Here is a 21,875-nt window from a genome sequence, read left to right on the forward strand (position 1 = left end):
CTATAAATAGTTTAACAATTAGGAATTATCAGTAAATTATATATATACATATTGCTCTGATCAGGACCAAGTAAAATATTAATGTCCGTATGTTTTAGGCAAAATGCAGTAAATAAATAATCATAAGGAAAACGATATGAGGAAAATGAAAACCTTATGAAAGCACAATCAACACAAAGATAAAAAAAATATCGATTTATAAATTAATGGCATAATTTTGAAGTATTCGTTTGAAAGGGGGGGAGGGGAAATGCAAAAGGAATGAAAATGCGATTTTTTTTAAAAGTAAACTGGTAAGTAATTTTATATTTTTTCCCCAAAGAATGTTGACCACATCTTGATAAACTAATCCGTTTTAAATTCCGACCTTCCACGTTTATAATATATTAATTGATTTTTTTTTGGTAAAAACATTAATTGAAATTAAATGACCTTAAGTTATTAGTTGAAATTAGATAACCTAAAGTGGGGCCAATGAAGAGTAATGCTTGCTATTCCCAGAAAAATTATATATCATAATATAAGATCTAAACTTGTATATATGAAATTAAGATATATTTTTTTAGAATGATTTTTCATAATTTAGTACTTTTTCAAAAAAATGATACCCAATACTTTTATTTTTTTAAAAAAATAAACTGAAAATATTTAAATTAATTATGCATATTTTTTTATAATTTTAAACATTAATTATTTCTCTTTTTATCGTATATTTTTAAAATATTTTATATGAATTAATTATATATTTTTTTAATAAATTTTGACATTATTATATTTACTTAAATTTAAAAATACTTATATAATGTACAGATACTTATTATTTATATTGTATCGGCACATTTGCGTTTCTAGTAATTTATTGTTTTACTGTTAAATCCCTCATAATAAATCATTATTCTTTTTAGTTGATGGAAGCTAAATTATTTTATTTTTTAACAACGACGAATACAAAAAAAAAAAAAGGATCTATAAATAATATAATGCAAGTTAAACAACTTTATGAAAAACAATTTAAAGTAAGTCATAAAAAAAGAGAAAAACAAATTAAAGGAAACTGAGTGACATGCCATGCAGAGGTGGAAGCAAACAAAAAGAGTGTACAACACTTTTCTCCCTTTGATGCCAAAGCAGTGAAGATTAAAGAAAGCTTACAATAATTTATTAAAGAAAAGCTCCAATCCTTGTGGACTTTCTATGACGAATCTAACTACAGCCGTGCAATGTGCAAATCCCACAAGCCTACCTAATCCTACAGTTTATTCTAAATCACTCATGAAATAAAGGGAGGGAGGGAGGGTGTGGAAGAGCATAACAAACCGAAGAAAAGAGAGACAAACTTCCTCAATTTAATGAACAAAAGATGGACAAAATCCGTGTTTTCTGAATTAGCTTAGCCAATAGGTTTACTAGGTTCAAAATTATAATCTAAGAATGGAGGTTACATTTGAAAATTGATACTTTGCGAGGAGTTATTGGTGACTAAGATCCATTCTCACGAGGATAATAATATATGAACAATGATTGCATGAGATTTAAAAAAGCAATAAATCTTTAAACTCAGTCTGATATTGTCTTAAAAAAAGGAAAATTATAGACTGTAGCTTAGTTGGCACTATAATCTTTTCCTGGACTGTTTTATCTGTATACCCATATAAAATTGGACTAATTGTGAAACGATAACCGATTGAAATATTTATAAAAAATAAAGAATAAATAAATTATAATAAAAATATTAGCAGAGGAAGGTTTAATTTGACTCTGCTTATGGAGTTATGGTCGTTTCTTTGAAAGCAAGGGTGTATTTGCCGTTAAGAAGGTTGAAATCACGTGAGATGTGTGTTGCTCTCTGACACATAACTTCTTCTTTTAGCACACTGTACCTTCTCACTCTCTCACACACAAAATGCTTCATGGCAATGGCTTTGGTGCTCCTCCTCCTTCTATTATCTTCCATCTTTAAGCCTCTTCAGTGGCATTTGCATGCACTAACACCTTCTCCAAATTCCTCTAGATAGAACAACACCTCTCTTCTTATTCTTCTCTCTCTCTCTCTTACACTCTCCCATGGCTGTTCCCTTCAACCTTGTACTCTCCTACTTTGTCGTGTTCCATTTCTTGTGCGCCATTGCAGACTACAGTGGACAAAACCCAGAAAAAATTTCCCTCCTTTCCTTCAAAAATGGTCTCCAAAACCCTCACGTTTTGGCTTCGTGGCACCCCTCAACCCCGCACTGCAACTGGGTTGGCGTCACTTGCCAACTCGGCCGAGTCACCTCGCTCTCTCTTCCATCTCGCTACCTCAGAGGCACACTCTCTTCGTCCCTTTTCTCACTCTCGTCCCTCACTGTCCTCAACCTCGATGACAACCAGTTTTCCGGCGAAATCTCCGGCGAACTCGCTGAGTTGGTTCAGCTAGAAACTCTCAGACTCGGTTCCAACTCGTTCGCCGGGAAAATTCCACCGGAGCTGAGCCTCTTGACAAAACTGCGCACCCTCGACCTCTCAGGCAATGCCCTCACCGGAGAATTACCGGGAAGCATCGGAAACCTGACCAGGCTGCAGTTCCTGGACCTCAGCAACAACCTTCTCTCAGGTTATCTTCCGAAAACTCTCTTCACCGGAACTCTTTCTTTGATTTCTGTTGATATCTCGAACAACTCGTTTTCCGGTGCACTGCCACCGGGAATCGGGAACTGGAGGAACCTCACTGCCCTTTACGTGGGGATTAACAAGTTGTCGGGTACATTGCCTAAGGAAATTGGGGAGCTTTCGAAGCTTGAAGTCTTGTATTCACCTTCCTGTTTCATTGAAGGTCCATTGCCCGAGGAAATGGCAAAGCTCAAGTCGTTGACCAAACTTGACCTTTCTTACAACCCCTTGAGGTGTTCAATCCCAAAGTTCATTGGGAAGTTGCTGAATTTGAAAATCTTAAACCTTGTCTTTGCTCAGCTTAATGGGTCTGTGCCAGCTGAGCTGGGAAAGTGTAGAAACCTGAGGTCTGTGATGCTTTCTTTCAATTCACTTTCTGGGTCACTGCCCGAGGAGCTTTCTGAGCTCCCCATAATAACTTTTTCAGCTGAGAAGAATCAGCTCAATGGGCCTTTGCCTTCTTGGCTAGGAAAGTGGACCAGTATTGATTCTCTATTGCTTTCTGGCAACCACTTTTCTGGGGCAATTCCACCTGAGCTTGGGAATTGCTCAGTCATGGAGCACCTTAGTTTGAGCAGCAACTTGTTGACGGGTCCCATACCTGAGGAGCTTTGTAATGCTGCCTCACTTTTGGAGATTGATCTTGATGACAACTTTCTTTCTGGTACAATTGAGAAAGCATTTGTCGAATGTAAGAACCTTACCGAGTTGGTTTTGATGAACAATCAGATTGTTGGTTCTATACCACAGTACCTTTCAGAGCTTCCCTTGATGGTGCTGGACCTAGACTCCAACAATTTTAGTGGAAAAATACCTTCCAGTCTGTGGAATTCATCAACCATGATGGAATTCTCTGCTGCTAATAACCTTTTGGAGGGTTCTCTTCCTGCGGAGATTGGGAATGCAGTTATTCTAGAGAGGCTAGTTCTTAGCAATAATCTACTGACAGGTTCTATACCTAAGGAAATTGGAAGTCTCACAAGTCTTTCAGTTATTAATCTGAATGGAAATATGCTTGAAGGGAATATTCCAACTGAACTTGGTGACTGCCTTTCCCTTACTACATTGGACCTTGGAAACAATCAACTCAATGGGTCTATTCCTGAGAAACTGGTGGACCTAAGCCAATTACAATGCCTGGTTCTTTCTCACAATAATCTGTCTGGGTCTATTCCTGCCAAGCAATCTTCATATTTTCGACAACGTACCATCCCTGATTTGAGCTTTGTTCAACACCTTGGTGTATTTGATCTTTCTCACAATAGATTGTCTGGCACCATACCTCATGAATTGGGGAATTGTGTAGTGGTTGTGGATCTATTAGTCAGCAACAACATGCTTTCTGGGAGCATTCCAGGATCACTCTCACGCTTGACAAATCTTACAACTTTGGATTTGTCTGGCAACTTGTTGTCAGGTTCCATTCCACCAGAACTTGGAGATGCCCTCAAACTCCAGGGTTTATATCTGGCACAGAATCAACTCTCGGGTACCATCCCTGGAAGTTTTGGAAACTTGAGTAATTTGGTGAAGCTGAATTTGACAGGAAATAAGCTGTCTGGTCCAATTCCAATTAGTTTTGGGAACATGAAGGAGTTGACACACTTGGATTTGAGCTGTAACGAGCTCAGTGGCGAGCTTCCACCCTCTCTGTCAGGCGTGCAAAGCCTAGTTGGTCTTTACGTGCAGAAGAACAGGCTTTCTGGCCAAGTAGGGGAGCTCTTCTCAAACTCCATGACATGGAGGATTGAGACAATGAATTTAAGTGATAATTGTTTCAATGGGAACTTGCCACGATCTTTGGGGAATCTTTCGTCCTTGACAAATCTGGATCTTCATCGAAATATGTTGACCGGAGAGATTCCTTTAGACCTTGGGAATCTAATGCAACTGGAGTATTTTGATGTTTCAGGTAATAAGCTATCTGGAAAGATTCCAGAGAAGTTATGCAGCCTAGTTAATCTGAATTACCTAGACTTGTCTCAAAACAGATTGGAGGGGCCTATACCCAGAAGTGGTATTTGCCAGAACCTATCGAGAGTTAGATTTGTGGGGAACATAAATCTTTGTGGCCAGATGTTGGGTATCAAGTGTCAGGTCAAAAGCATTGGTAGATATTCATTGTGTAATGTATTGCGGCTTGCTGAAATTGCCATTCCAGTCATATTAATAACTCTAAGCATTGCTTTTGTTCTACATAGATGGATTAGCAGGAAGCAAAATGATCCTGAGGAATTTGAGGAGCGTAAACTCAACAGTTATCTGGATCAAAATCTTTATTTCTTGAGCAGTAGCAGATCAAAGGAACCTTTGAGTATCAATATAGCAATGTTTGAGCAGCCTCTTATGAAATTAACTTTGGTTGATATCCTTGAAGCTACTGACAACTTCAGCAAGACAAATATAATTGGAGATGGAGGTTTTGGAACTGTGTACAAGGCCACTTTACCTAACGGAAAAACAGTTGCTGTGAAGAAGCTTAGTGAAGCTAAAACGCAGGGTCATCGTGAGTTCATGGCTGAAATGGAAACCTTGGGCAAGGTGAAGCATCAAAATCTTGTTGCATTGCTGGGATATTGCTCAATTGGTGAGGAGAAACTCCTTGTTTACGAATATATGGTAAATGGGAGCTTAGATCTTTGGTTGAGAAATAGGACTGGAGCCCTTGAAATCCTTGACTGGAACAAACGTTACAAAATTGCAACTGGTGCAGCTCGAGGATTAGCTTTCCTTCATCATGGTTTCATACCCCACATCATTCACAGGGATGTTAAGGCTAGTAACATTTTACTCAATGAAGATTTTGAACCGAAAGTTGCAGACTTCGGACTGGCAAGACTGATCAGTGCCTGTGAGACTCATATCACCACCGATATTGCTGGAACATTTGGTTACATCCCACCAGAGTATGGACAGAGTGGGAGGTCCACAACAAGAGGAGATGTTTATAGTTTTGGTGTCATCTTACTTGAACTGGTGACTGGAAAAGAGCCAACTGGACCAGATTTTAAAGAGATTGAAGGTGGGAACTTGGTTGGATGGGTTAGTCAGAAGATCAAGAAGGGGCAGGCTGCTGATGTTCTTGATCCAACAGTTCTTGACGCAGATTCAAAGCAGATGATGCTTCAAATGCTGCAGATTGCTTGTGTATGCCTTTCTGATAATCCTGCAAACAGGCCTACCATGCTGCAAGTACACAAATTCTTGAAGGGGATGAAAGGAGAGTAGTTGAATAGAGTAAGTCATTAGGAGCTGATATGGTATTTACAATAATAATTAACTGCAAACTTTCCTAACAGAAGCTCGAGTTGAGTAACTTAGTCGTATATGTAGACTCTGGTTATTAATATATATAAAAGCTCTTATTTTCCAAATAATTTATGTGTTGACAGGATTGCTGATTGAACTCATGTATAATCTGGGGAATATGTTTTTTACACAAATGAGGAAGCTAGTGAAATTTAAGGATATGAGCTTGGTAATAACTACATTGAAAGAATAGTAAAATTCAGCAACGTGATAAAGTCATATGCATCAGATGTAGAAATGTTATCAAATTCTTTTTAAGTTCTACTTACCAAGTACACTGATGATGGCATTGTTCTTAAGTTGTTTTAAGGAAGAGTTTGGGTTAAGATTGGATAACAAATATCCCATCCCTATTGCCCCAAATGTAACACTAAGTTATTTTCCTTAGAACTTCACTAAAAAACGTGAATTAACCATTGCTACCCGTCAATTTATATCATATCCTGTCAAGAACTTCTCCAAATAAAACATGTGCCTTCTGTTATAAATGAAATTTTTATCCATTTATATGAGGAGATAGGATATTGTAACTAATTAGTTAGTGTTACTACCAATATTACTACCAATCAATTTCACTGTTAGATCAATTATGTTGATCCAACAATTATATTTATTTTCATCTTTGTATGGTTATGATCCCTATATTTAATATGAAAGTATTAAATATGGGAAATTATAACTATACAAAAGTAAAAATAAATATAACTGTTAGATCAACATAATCGATCTAACGGTGAAATTGATCAGTAATAACACTAATTGGTTGTTACAATATCTTTTCCATTATATCATATCTCAGTACTATTTGTTTCATTTCAAACACTAGATAAAACAACATTATCGTATTAGGCTAATTATCTAATGCATATGAGATATGATATAAATTTATTACGCCCTGCAACGCCCATAGCATGTCTAACTCTTATCATAATCTCTTAAGCAATCCTTTCTTTTCATATTGTCCATTAAAAGAGCCCTAAAAATTATAATAGAACATACCCACTAACGTTGGATAACCATTCAGTTCGATTGCAAAACTATAAGGCCGGGCACTGACGGGTGATAGTTGAGTTACACAACCATGATCCATACTTCTCAAAAATCATTTCAACCCAAAATTTCAAAGTTGGGTTAGAACCTTTTAATGGTTTATATTATTCTCTTGTATATCTCTTCACGCAAAAGTCTTTTGAACTTGAAATGTGGATATTACATAAGCTCAATTTTTGATTTATCATATGCTTATTTTAATTCCACTATAAAGTGGGGAGCGACAATGATCAAATTCGTGACCTTATAGTCAAGGAAGGTCAAATATAATGTAAATAATCATCTCAATCCAAAATCTTAAGATGTTTGGTGATAACTTTTTTAATGATTTATATTATTCTCTAACACTCCTTGAATATTTAGAAACAGTATAATAAGTGATTTTATTTTTTCTCTTAAAATATTAAAAATTTATTCTTAAATTTGTTTTTTCAATCATAAGCCCATTTTATCTGGATACGATTAACAACAAAATTGAAATATAATGTAATAGATTCAATATGAGTAATACGAGCATAAAACCAGCTGATAAAATTATAAGTAGGATAATTATACCGGGGTTAGAGAAGTTAATATATTTATGAGATCTATTTATCTCATGTTGTTTAGATAATTATCTCATGTAACAGAGATAAAATAGTAGAATTTATCATTTTTTTTAAAAGAAAAAAAACAGTGAACTCTATTATAATTATCTCATGCAATATAACATAATTATTTTCCTATATTTATGTGAAAATATATATTCCGTGGAGTCAAAAATTATAATCCAAAAAGAAACGGGTGAGAAAGAAAAGTATTACTCGCCACAGCCCACATACACCTAGGGATTGAAAAATCAATAAAAAGGCACCACTAGGGTTAGCCTAGTGGTGTGGGGCATGTGTAGTGTAGATGTGTGTAGGTGTGTTTGATTCCCATATATCTTAAAGAAAAAAAAGAAAGAAGGAGAATTGGAAATTTGGGCTCTCATATCGTATTGACATATATTAGTGGGTGGATGGCTTAAGAAATTTTGCACCAACCTCATTTTATTTATTTAAGATTTTCAGTCACTAATAAATAATAATGACAAGAAATGTGACTTTGCAAGTAGTTTTTCCCATTAAAAAAAAGTACCAACTCTAAATGCACTGTATATGCAAGAGTTATTATAGTGTAAGGTTCATTCAATAAATGCAGCTGCCGTAAAGCTCGATAGTTGATAGTAGGGATTAGTCACTAGTGGTGGGAAAAGGAAGAGTACCATCATCCAAGAGAGAAACCTGTGAACGTCAATGAAAATTATGTCCTCGCTTTGTGCAAATATTTACCACTTGTAGAACGTGTGCTTTTGAAAAAAGTGCCTTCCGCTCAATGGAAATTTCAATAGACGCGACCCAGCATGTGGTGTTTTATATTATAATAGTCTTCTACTAAAATTTGCTAAACCAAGAGAGTTCCACTCACTTCTAAGTTCTATCATGCTTTTGTAATTAAGACTGAAAGTGCTTCAGAATTAACTCGTAATAACCACTTTGGTTTGATTTTGGTTCCACATCGACTTAATGACTTAAAAGTTTTAATTAGTTTATGTGATTAACGTTTCTCTGGTCACGGAATAAAACATTTTCCCCTTAGTTTATATATCAATTGAGTTTGAAATTTATACAAATTCCATTTATTAATTTGTAAGTAAATTAATATTTAAATAGATATATACTTTAAATATTAATAATAATAATAATAGAAATACTTTAATTTAGTATATATTGACATTTAGTTGCATTTGTTTCGAATTAAAAAGATTTTCAATAAAAATATGTATTTTTTAATGATATTTAAATAAGTTCTTAATATGGCTATAAATAAAAAGTTCTTAATAAAAAGAAATTTCCATACAAGATAATACAAACAAACTTAAAAAAATAGATTTAATATTTTTCATATTGTAGGAGATGAAATTATCTCTTATATACATGAAAGTATATAGATTTCATTTTTTTTTTCTCTCTTTCTTCACATGACCCCCTATGGACCGTACATACCATTATGTGTGTTTAGAAAATAATTTTATCTAGTACAACTTGATAAACATCAAATCCTAAAAAATATATTATGAAAACACTTTTAAAAATGTTTATGTTAGTTTGAATATATTGATCAGGCTAAGGTTCTTTAGAAGCCAAAAAAACTAGAATACAACTGATGTAGGTGTGACCGGCCAATAAAAGTGCACCACACCAGCTACCTTTGTACTATAGAGAGAAAAAAGTGACTTTTATAATTTATACTACTAGTAGCACATAATGTAAATTACAAAACTCGAAATCAATTCAGCACGACTGTAGTAGTGAAAGTGCGCTCCTTTAGAAGGATCAAACCCTTAATATTCTTAGAAAGGTCATGTTATATTCTAAAAGTGAGACTGATGTTATCTCATTACACTCACTCCCCTGCAAACTCAACCCATGCACCGAGTGGAGATGCTTTCCTCACACCTAGTGGACAAACAATTATGACTCTATTTTTCATTTATCATTTGATAATCTTCTCTACGTGTAAATATATTTCATTCCTACGGAGGAATACCTTCTGAACATCTATTCTCTACTAGAACACACTTTATCTATTGATTCTCTATCTAGATCTAAGATCCACTGGCGATAACTTTTCGGTTGAGTTTAAGTCTATTTATTTGTCTTACTAGATTACTATTACATTGATATACTACAACCCTTACGGAACACAAACCCAAATATCACACACAAATAGTTCACTTCCAAACCTTGGCTGCTTGTACCATACAAGGGTGTCTGTAGTGGCAGATTCAGAAAAAAAAATTTATGTTTACACATTTAGTAACAGGGTCCTCGAATTTTTTTTTGTAAAGAAAGTTTAAATTAACGCTTGAATCTGCTCATAATCTAGTTGCTTCCATAACAAATGATGAAGAAATTATGGAATAGATACGTGACAGGGGTGAAAGAATAAGTTTTCTCTCTACTCAATTTGTCTTGCTACGTTGTTTTAATCATATCTGTATGTTGCTAATTAATATAAGAATAAATATCTTTTTTGGTCCCTAACAAAAAATCCGGTTCTCACTTTAGTCTATTATAGAAAAAATAGTTACCTGGTCCCTATGAAATTTAAAGTGAACCCATTTTAGTCTTTTTGAGGGAATAATGTAGGTCTTTTTTGAATTTGTGAAGGACTACAATTTTAACTAAATTAATCCATTTTAAATTTCTTAGGAACCTCCTCGAGACTAATTTTTGGTAAGGGATTAAAGTAAGAACTATATTTTTTGTTAGGAACTTAAAATGATATTTACTCTTAATATAAATATTGAACTAAAAGACATATAAAGACCTATATGGCTAAAAAAAAAAAAAAACTAAAATTCAAAATTCAAAATTTTATATCTGCACTTGCGACATATATACCCACCTAAGTCCGCGAGTGGTGTGTGAATGGTATTTCTGCCTTATTGGAATGTACCCAAAGTTATTTTCCGATGGGGGTGTTGAGTTTCACCCCTGTGAAACTGCAAATCCTTCCTTGAGAAACTCATTAACATTATTTTAAAAGTTAAGAATTTTGGATGGATGAAATCATGTCACGTGGCACAATGTGTGAGTTTCCTATGGGATTCCCGTGGAACTTGAAGCAAAAAATTAAAAAAATTAATGAGTTCCCCAAAGGAAACATGTAAAACTCATTAGAAAAATTTAAATAAATATAAAAGCAATTCTATGGGATTCACTTCGCGGAACTAAACACCACGAGATAAAATATCTTTGGGGGCATACCAAATTTATAAAATACACATATAATTGCCCCAAATTGTTAAATAGCCTCCAAACCCTTTCCCACAAAATTTCAACGTATTCCTCTCCTTAATCATTGAACCTCGATACCCAAATTTAGTTTAGCACTTTTTAAAATTGTCATAAAAATAAAATAAAAAAATAAATTGGATGCGATCCTTTTACATGATGGCCATTTAATATTTGATAATGCGTTGTTATGAATTATCTTCCTCTAAAAAATTTGGGACAAACGAAGAAGAAAAATAAATTTTCTTTCAGAAAAATATTTATTCTTTTAAAGGACATAAATTATATCATTTTAATTAAAACTAATGTGTTTTATAAGGAAAGAAATGGTTATGCAATAAAAATTATGGTAAGAGAGTCAAATTGTTGATAAATTTTTTTTGATTTAAATATTAAATAAAATATGATAGTTTTAATTCTATACTTTTATTTTTTCTATTTTCTTTTCTAGCCCAAATATTTAAAAAAAAATGAATAAGATGGGAAAATGACCATTTTGTCACATATTAGTAAAAAATTTATCGAAATATCCCGCACTAATAAAAATTTATCAAAATGCCAACCTAACTCGTTACAACACGTAGCGAGTTAGGTCCACACATGACAACTTTTTTGAGGCCACGTAACTTGTTGCACAGTGTAGCGAGTTTGGCCAATCAACGCATCAGTCTACGTGATACTTTTCTGACAAAAAGTCGCTACAAGTTCCAAAGAGTTTAGGAGAGAGAAATTTTAAAGGAAATTTATTACTTTACATCAATATTTATTACTTTATTTTAAGTTTCTTTCTCTTCCTTTATTTTTTAGCACATAATCATATTTTCTCTCTCTTTCTCTTTTCTCTCTCTCGGCTATTAAATACAATTAATAATTACTTAATTTTCCTAGATCTGAACGAAAATATAGGTTTCCTAAAATCTTTAAGGAGTGTATCTATTTTTGAAAATTTATATCTGATTTTCTCTTTTCTCTCCCTTGCCATTATTAATTTTTGATAAAATTTATTACCGATAAAAATATTTAAAAAAGTGTCAAATACATATAATATAAAATATGAAAATAACAAATGCATTCACCATAAAAAGTATTGAAGATGATGTTGAATCAAGAAATTGCCAACGAAAAAGTTCAGTGGGCGAATAACGTACAGTAACAAAAAATCATTACTTAAAAAAAAATTAATATCGATGAAAATAAAAAAAAAATACTAAACTAATTGATTTTGTATTTGGACACAAAAAAGATGCTATGTTTGCAAACAAAATTCATTACTTGTTGCAGCGAATTTGCATGTATGACATTTTAAAAAAAAATTACTGTTCGCATGACATTTGTGCAAAAAAAAAATTAGATTTGTGGAACTTTGGTTTTTTCTCACTATGTTTGTGAGCTCATATCTCTCTTTAATGGAGGTGGTGGAGCTGGCTAGATAGTATCATGTCACTCTTCACACCTGGCCAGCATATTATCGTCTATCCTTCTCTGTTGCAAAGAGAGATATGTGTAGTCTACGTGATACTTTTCTGACAAAAAGTCGCTGCAAGTTCCAAAGAGTTTACGAGAGAGAAATTTTAAAGGAAATTTATTACTTTACATCAATATTTATTACTTTATTTTAAGTTTCTTTCTCTTCTTTTATTTTATAGCAGATAATTATATTTTCTCTCTCTCTTGGCTATTAAATACAATTAATAATTACTTAATTTTCCTAACAAATGCATTCACCATAAAATTATTGAAGATAATGTTGAATCAAGAAATTGTCAGCGTAAAAGTTTAGTGGGCGAATAGCGTACAGTAACAAAAAATCATTACTTAAAAAAAAATTAATTATCGATGAAAATAAAAAAAATACTAAACTAATTAATTTTGTATTTGGACACAAAAAAGATGCTATCTTTGCAAACAAAATTCATTACTTGTTGCAGCGAATTTGCATGTATGAGATTTTAATTTTTTTTTTACTGTTCGCATCACATTTATGCAAAACAAAAATAGATTTGTGGAACTTTGGTTTTTATTCACTATGTTTGTGAGCTCGTATCTCTCTTTAATGGAGGTGGTGGAGCTTGCTAGATAGAATCAGGTCACTCTTCACGCCTGGCCAGCATGTTATCGTCTATCCTTGCTCTGTTCTTTCTTTTCCTACCGCTAGAGTTCTCCATTTTTACTCCCACTATTTTCATTTTCTTTTCTTCACAAAAATAAATTTTGAAATTAACTATTGTCTTGCATAAGGGTGTTCGCGGTCTGAATTGAATTGATTTTGAAAGTAAAAATAATCTGATCCAATCTCATCGATTTAATCATGAAATCATCTATTGGGTTTGAATTTTTTTTCAAATCCAATCCAATCCAATTTATTTTTGGATTGGTTTTCGATTTTTTGAAAAGCCTAAGATTTGTATGATAATTATTGTGCTAATGACATATCTTTTGTATGCATCGGCTTTGTAAAGTTTGTATGATGATTATTACGCAATCTAGAAGCATTGTACAACAAAAAGTTAAATTTTCATCTTTTACTTCCAACAAAAATTTTATAATATGGTTGCTTGAGATACAAAGTAACCCAAATTTTCATCCTATAGAATAGTTGTTGTATAACAATAACTTATGTAATAAAAATATATTATGTATCTTACCAAAAAAAGAAGAAGCATAACTTAGATCAAGCACAATCCACTTTCTCCAACATGATGAGTTAATGGGTCGGATTTGGAATTTTGCTATATGGCTTTTAGGCTATGATTGGGAAAATGTCCAAGTAGGTAGATGGTAAGGTTGGAGAATCATTGGATCGGTTTTTACCAACCGATTCAACACAATTAAATTTTGCGGATTTTTTTTTCAGTTTTTAATTTTTCATTTTTTGGTTAGTTCGGTTTTTAATTTTTCGGTTCGGTTACCGCGGTTTGGATTGATTGATGAACACCCTTAGTCTTGCACATGTGTTGTTGCAACTTTAACATACAGAAATTCAATTAAATAAAATTTCAACAAAACTGATTTGAAAATCGAGAAAGCTAAACAAATCAATGTTTTCTACCTTGATTTTATATACTCATTTTGTAAAGAAGGAAGGAATTTTTTTTTGGTAAGTGGAATAAAGTAAATATTTTAAATATTTACAAACTCCATAAATGCTTTAGAAAAGTGACATTTTCGTTAATTTCCAAGAAAAGTAAGTAACTATTAAGTATATCTAATAGCTAAGAGAGAGAGAAGAGAAAATCTCTCCAGCAAATTGTTATAAAGTGTGATTATGAAAGAGAGAAAATGTGATTATGTGATATAAGATAAAGAAAGAGAAAGAAATTTAAAACAAAGTAATAAATATTGATGTAAAGAGATAAATTTTTTAAAAAATTTATCTCTCCTAAACACGCTAGAACCGATGTGTTATGTGGCCTCAGTAAAAATTGCCACATACCTAACTCGCTAAATGACAAAACGGTTGTTGTCCCAAATAAGATACGTCGCAGCAACACTCATTATAAATTTGTTCCTTTAGCTGGCAAGGGGCAAGAAAACAAATTCTAGCACTACTGTCACCTAGCGAAGCCCAAAAAAATGAAATGAAAGATAAAAAATTAAAGAGCACAAAAGGGAACGAGAAATTGTTTTCTTCTAAGAAACTTATGAGAAAACTGTCCGAAACGGTTAACGACGCACTTGACACTTTTGCACGTGTGTCTCCGTGCGTACGGACTAGATACTCTACGCCGCCCCTAATTTAACCTAACATGTCCCTGACTTGCATTAACGAACGTCATTATACTCCGGCGTTCCCCCATTTTCGCCGTGACTCTAATCTAACGGCTCTGATTTCACTTTCGCATGGCCCGGCTGATGCAGTCTTAACACCGTGTCATCCTCTCTTGCTCGCTTCGGGTTCATTTCCTCCACCACCATTGCCGCTTCATCCTCGCCGGAGCAACGCCTCATCGGCATCAAATGAAGTGTTTCCGCCTCTGTGTAACCATCTTCCCTACCTTGCGAACCGCCGTCAATGTTTGCGTGATTCAAAATGAGATTGAATATATTTCTGTAGAGCGATCTCATCTCTTCTAATTCCTTGTTTAACTTAAAGTTCTCTTTTCTCAGCCTCTCGCTCTCTTCCAATAGCTCCGCCCGCGCTCTCGATGATGACGAGTTCGAAGAAATCACTTGCTCCTCCTCCCCTGAGTTCGACGGCGACAAGATCGGAACCGCAACGGTCGCAGTTACTGCGGCATTCAAAGGCGCCGGCGGCGATGCTGAGAGGATATTCCCTCGCTGAATTTCACAGAGAAGTAGTTTCTTGCCTCTTCGGAAACACTCGTTCGAGAATTCCCACCGATCAGGTGCAACTTTTCTGAATCCCTACAAATCAAGAAAAATTAACACAAAATCAAAAAATAAAGAAAAGAAATTCGGGAAAAGTACCATTTTGAAGTTTTTGGACAAAAGAATTGCCCGGTTGATTGGATAATTTTTTCTAAAGTAATGCAGTCAAACATGTCGCCTATGCTGACGGGACTAGTCCCGTCACTGATACTGACGGGACTCGCGCCACGTCAGCGCCACGTAGACAATCCAATTACCGTAAATCTTCGGAAGACCATAACTGACTCGGGTATTCAAATCAGATGATTTTTTTTTTTATTTCACATAACTTTTCGAGATCTACGCAATGATACCTCGTTTGACATATTTTATCTCCCACAAACATAGTTTGAATTTGTAACAATTGTATCACAATCACAAGAGTGTTTATCCATAAGACTATGTTTGTGGGAGATAAAATATATCAAATGAGGTGTCATGGCGTAGATCTTGAAAAGTTATGTGAAATCAAAAAAAAACATTTGATTTAGATACCTGAGTTACAAGTTATGGTCTTCCGAAAATTTACGGTAATTGGACTGCTTACGTGGCGCTAACGTGACACGAGTCCCGTCAGTATCAGTGACGGGACTAATTCCGTCAGCCTAGGCGCATGTTTGACTGCATTACTTTGAAAAAACTTATGCAATCAGCTTTAACCGGATAATTCTTTTGTCCAAAAACTTTAAAATGGTGCTTTAGCCAAGAAATTCATATATAGAGAAAATCAGAAAAAGCTGCCATTATATATGTGACAAGAATTACGTAAGAGTTGAGTTGGCGAACAAAGCTGGAGAACTTGTTATGCCTGAAATATTTGGGAAGCAAATCCGTGGCGAAAACGGTAGGTTTCCATACGATGAAGGATGATCCAGCATCGTTCCAGGAAATCACATCGTCGATATTGTGATCGTCAACGAGCTGGTATGTCTTGCTGACAAACGGCGTCGGAATGGATCTCTGAGACTCACAGGCCGTGGAATCGCCGTTGTGTTCCATTGGTGGAGTCATGGAGTAATTAATAATAGCCGACGAATTGTTTTTTAATGGTGATAGTTCTAGAAGGTTCACATGGAAATTATAAGGGAAGGGAATGGAATGGAAGAAAGAAAAAGAAAAGAGAGATGGAAGAAAAGAATGGAAAATAAATTGAAAGAAAAGAAGAAAGAAGCTACTACGTTACCTCTTTTTTCTCGCGAAACTTCCTTCTCTTTGTGAGGATTGTAACGACTCTTTACCCAATTGAGTAGTAACTTATGTTAGTGCATAAACTTATACACTTCCATTTTAGGGGGGAAAAAGTAGGGTAGTATCAAAATTTGTCTACACGTATTGCAAAGTATGAAGCTTGAAAAATGAAAAATTTATAGTCCTTGTGATCAAAAGTTTCACAAAAATATTACTTTTTTTTGGAGTTACCCAACCCTAATTACCTCTTTGAGGCGAGTTGGCTCCCTCCGGTATCCCCACGAGCTTCGACTCTTTGAGCCGGCCATGGGACTAATCCGGAGTGCGGGGGAGCAGTGGTGGCTAAAGGTTCAGCCCCCTCCCCAAGAATGCATTCAGCAGGAATCGAACACATGTCCAACCCCACTAACTCAGCGCCAAATTACCAACTGAGCTGCACCCATTGGGTACAAAAATATTACTTTACAATAAGAGAAGAGTATTTGTCATTTTAAGAGAGAGATAGACATAAATAAATGTTTTTTATTTAAAATTTAAATTAAAAAAATCACTCACTTTCTTCTTCGATGATTTTTATTTTTGTGTTTATCTCTCTTCTAAAATGACAAACACTTGTTATCAAAAAAAATAAAAAAATGACAAACACTAAACCCTTTAAATAAGATTTTAATGTTTCTACCATAAATAATTTTTTTTTTTGGTAAATAAATTATTTATATTCAATTTCAAAACGTTATTTTTTTGTGTTAAAAAATTAAAATAAGAAAATATATTATAATTCTGAAATAAATTATAATTATAAAAATATCTCTATTTTTGTTAGCTTAATATAAATATAAAAGAAATGAAACCTTAAAATAATTGCATAAATATATTATGAATTATATAATTTGGATTAGTGGTAGAACAAGAAGACGAAATTAAGGACGTTATTCTTTTACTTTTCAAAATCAATTATTGATATTATCTTTGAACAGTCATGTTTGACACAAGATTTGTTTGTTGAGTTTTCTCCGAGGAAATATAAGTCTCCGAGGATTATGTTTGGTTGGGGAGAAATTTTTTTAAGGTGGGCAGTTGTCTTCACTGGGAAAGACGTTGGAAAGTTAGTTTAGTAGGAAAGTGTAAAAAAAATTGTTTGATAGCGCAAAATATTACTAGAAAAATTGGGTTAAATATATTGATATGTATTTGGTTGAAAATAAAATTGTGATGGGAAAAATAATGCAAAAGACGAAATTAACCTTTTTATAAAATTATACATTTTCTAACATGTAAAGTTCTTTTTCTAACTATTTCGACTCTCTGTGGCCTCGGTAAGCTGAAGTGCATGATTGTTTGGTTTGGTGAGATGAATTGGGATCTTGGTGTGAAGGTTCGAATGGGTTGGTGAGGTGAACTGGGATCTTGACCGGTGAAAGATGGAGGAACGACGGTGTGAGTGGTTTTGGCATCGGTTAGATCAGCCATGGCGGAGGTTTCCCGCGACGGGGGAGTGGAGGCGACTGTGGAAACTCCACCGTCATTTACGGTGTCGGGATCATTCAAGGAAGGAAGTTAGAGGTGCGAAAATGTGGTTCGATCTGGCGAGTTCGTGACTTGATTTTTGCTTTGGATTGTTGATTGTGGTGTGTCTCTGCGTGTTTTGCAGATAAGGACAGAGAACTTTAACTTCTCCCCAGCAAAACCAACACGACGATGGTTGGTTTCCCAACAGGGGGCTGAAGACGGAGGGGTATATTTGTCATACCATTTTCAACCTTTTTCACTTATCCGATACCCTCAACCAATACCACATGTTGAAACAGCTTCTTCAATAGTGTCGATATCAAATTTTTACACTTCTTCTTGGATTGCAGGGGAAACCTGTTTGCTGGGAAAACTTTCCAAAAAACTTCAACCAAACGTGGTTGGGTTAGATTCCCACATACACTTTTCCACCAAAATTTTAACTTCTCCCCAACCAAACACTTCCCAAGGGAAATATAATTCTTATACTATAGGAGACAATGGGTTCTTCCGATGTGGGCCCACTTCAAATTTTTTTTTCTATACAATGAGACTGACGGTGTTTATGTCTCCGCAACAATAGAAAATTATAATTTTAAATTATTTCAAGAAATATAAAAATATGAAATATTTGAAAGATGTTTTTTTGGTTAGAGTTAATCAAACCCTAATTATTTCTTTGAGGCAAGTTAGCTCCCTCTGATATTTTCATAAGCTTCGACTCTTTTAGCCTGTCATGAGACTAATCTGGAGTGTTGTGACTAATCTAGATTACAGGCAGTTACTTAACTTTCTTACTACCAACTAAATTACCTCCAAAATATAAAAGGAGTAAACTTGTAAATAATTGAATTAGAATTTGAAATAATAAAAAAGATTTAAACATGATGAAACTGATTTTACTTTTATAACCAAATTCAAATAGATAAGAAGAATATATTTAGAGTTTGAAAAATGGAAAAAGATAAGAAGATTATATTTAGAATTTGAAAATTAGAGACAGAATAAATTTAGATATGATACTATTTATTTATTTTTTAATCAATCTCAAATATATTTAATATCCATCTAAATATTAATATCGATACATAAAAAATAAAATTAATTATTGTTATTGTCAAACAATGAGAAGAATGACAAACAAGCAATAAGAAGTATATATTGTTATTGTCGTTTACCTTGCTCGTTTTTCACACCTCACAAATAGTACACTAGTCACTACAACAAAATTAAAACTGACATTCACATTTTTTTGAAGATTCAATTTTAATTTACTGTAAGCGTAATTTTTTTTACACTTTTATTTAGTTATATATTATCAAATTAATAACAACACTTAACGATCAAATATTATTTAAAAATTGTAACTACTTAATAATATATTAATAGATGAATATCAAATTTAAGCATTTCTTTTGAAGAAATATTTATGTAGCATTCATTTTGAATATGTTAAAAATGTGTATTCAATGCTGTACATATATGTTTTTGTTATAGCATAAATATATTCAGTGGTAAATTTTTATCTAAAAACAGACAAAACAAAGTTGTGTGTGTATGTATGTAAAAGGCGGAATATGTTTGTCAAACATATATATTTTAAAGAGACGAGATACTTTTATATTGGTGTCAAAAATTTTAGTTTTACACTTCATCTAAATAGTTAATTTTTATCAATCTAATAACATTAAATTATTAAGAATTAATAATTAATTAATAAATATAATCTTATAAATTATTGTCATCAGATAGATGGGATGTGAAACTTTAAAAATTTCACACAAATATCAAAGAATCACGTCCCTTTATAATATGTATGTTTGACAAACATATTCTGCCTTAAGAAAGAAAAAGATATAAAAGATATTGTGGTTGTAGAAAGATTTCAAAGAAATTTAAAAAAAAAATATCCAAAAAAAAAAAACATATTACGTATGTTACACTAGATCTTAAAGAGATATAATATCTATTCAGTCATCGATTTAAGCTTTTAGGTGAAAAATTTTTTACATTAAAGAAATATAATATAAAACAATTAAATACTCATTACTTAATAACTTGAGCTGTTGGATTTTACGTGGTATCAGAGGTGACCACGAGATCATAAATTTGATCATCGTTACCCTCTATTTTCTAGTGAAATAGAACATAAAAAAAAATTAAATTAAATTATCCAATAAACCCATCTGTTACCATCTCTAACTGTTGAGTTGAATTAGTTAGTTTACGTTAGCATTGAGCTTTTTAATTCAGCAAGACTTTTAATCTTTACCAAGATCTGTACTACCGTTTTCCAGAATTCTTCTGTAAACATAATATGCCATCAACCTGACTGTATTAAAATAATATAAATTGACACATTACTTAATTTTATCAAATGAATATTATATTTACGAGTATATTAATGATACAAGGATACTTTATTAACTTAGCAAACCCTAGTTAAGTACACCATGTTCGTAAAATAATTTTTCCGGTTTTACTTCATACAAGTATTGCACCACTAATTACAGTAATCACGTAGAATGTCCCAGATACCATAGTAAAGGCCAAGAGTAGGTAAAAAAAGAGGAGGAGGAGGAAAATTGCATTTTATTCCTTCTAACAGGACTTTTTTTTTTTTTTTAGACTGTTCACTGTATCTTATTTTTTGACAATAACCAAAATTTATTACCACTGCTTAACTTAACAAAATTTGTCACAAAATAACCGTGTCAAGAAAAAAAAAAAAGGGGAAGAAAATGCATAAAGGGAACCCTTGATAGATTTCTCAACCAAAGAATTTCAATCTACATTCCACAAATAACAGAGATGAGCTTTTAAACTTTCTCTGTTCAGTATGAACAAGCTCATATGCATAATGGGATAGTTAAACAAAGATTAAAAAGTTCTATGCATATTTATTGCAGAATTTATTTATCTATTTTTGAAACGATGAATATTTATTGTCAATACTAACAGATGCCTACATAAAATGAGTAGGAATCTGAGACTAACCATTAAGGTTCAGATTTCATACCTCTTATAGACATTTGCAAGTACCAATTTCCATATAAGAGTGAAATCAGTGCACATGATGTGTATTAGGAAGAATAATACAAATGCTATCCCCGAAGCAATTAAAACCATTGCCAAAACATAAGTTTCAGCCTCATCATAAAGGTAGTTCATACTCTACAATGTAGAAACTAACTTAGGCATAAAGGAACTAAAAATCCAAAAGATAAAAACATTTTGGACTCATGGTTCTGGACCATCTTGTTTGCAAATGACAATATATATGTCTAGAAAAATGGGTCAATCTAAACTTCAATATGTATCCACCCCATCTTGTATACTCCTAACTACCAAGCACCAGTCAACCACAATATTCAGACTCCGCAAATTATCAATTGCTGAGATTTCCCTACTGTCCAGACACACATACACATGCTCTATAGAAATATATTTAGTTATTAGCAACATAGTGCACAAATATCAGTGACTAGTCTTAAAACATGCCTACTCTTTCTTCCTTTTAGGAATAGAGTAACAACTTTTATAGTCAGATGACATTAATGAACAGGAGAATTCATATTTTAACATCTATCAAACTCAGGAGCATATTTTCAGTACTTTTCCTGAAATGGAAAAAAAGAGGATATGGAAAATATGCTCGTTTGGAAAATATTTTCGGTACATCTGATGTACCGAAAATATTTTCCAAACTCAGGCATGAGTGTCAGACATTTAACCGAAAAAGATCAATAACCGCAGAGGTCATCATTTCAAAGACTAATATATTAGTAAAATAGCACATTGCTAGACTTATTTAAAGACACTAGTTTATGCACTGCACCAAAATATAAATCAGTTTGTAAAGAACCACACCTAAAATGAAGCAAGGTGGTGCATAAAAGTTGCAGGGAAATACAACTAAGATAGTACTTAAAAGACAACTTTAAAAGAATTATATCAAGATTTTCCCGTTTCTTTTGAGTG

The 21,875-nt window shown here is 33.3% G+C and overlaps 2 protein-coding genes across 2 annotated transcripts; one reads left to right on the plus strand and one right to left on the minus strand.

Moving 5' to 3' along the window:
- The first annotated feature begins 2,064 nt into the window (after positions 1-2,064).
- Positions 2,065-5,895, plus strand: LOC133312394 (leucine-rich repeat receptor protein kinase EMS1). The gene has a single exon (XM_061513571.1). The coding sequence runs from the start codon at positions 2,065-2,067 to the stop codon at positions 5,875-5,877; it is 3,813 nt and encodes a 1,270-aa protein (XP_061369555.1). The 3' UTR covers positions 5,878-5,895.
- Positions 5,896-14,639: 8,744 nt separating this feature from the next.
- On the minus strand, positions 14,640-16,208 carry LOC133312399 (heat stress transcription factor B-2b-like). The gene is made up of 2 exons (XM_061513577.1): positions 15,963-16,208; positions 14,640-15,194 (listed from the first exon to the last, which is right to left on the minus strand). The coding sequence occupies exons 1-2, from the start codon at positions 16,206-16,208 to the stop codon at positions 14,640-14,642; spliced, it is 801 nt and encodes a 266-aa protein (XP_061369561.1).
- Between the last annotated feature and the right edge of the window lie 5,667 nt (positions 16,209-21,875).

This window comes from Gastrolobium bilobum, unplaced genomic scaffold (genome assembly GCF_033153095.1).
Source record: "Gastrolobium bilobum isolate Gb01-03AN ecotype WA unplaced genomic scaffold, APGP_CSIRO_Gbil_v1 utg5148, whole genome shotgun sequence".
Taxonomy (NCBI): domain Eukaryota; kingdom Viridiplantae; phylum Streptophyta; class Magnoliopsida; order Fabales; family Fabaceae; genus Gastrolobium; species Gastrolobium bilobum.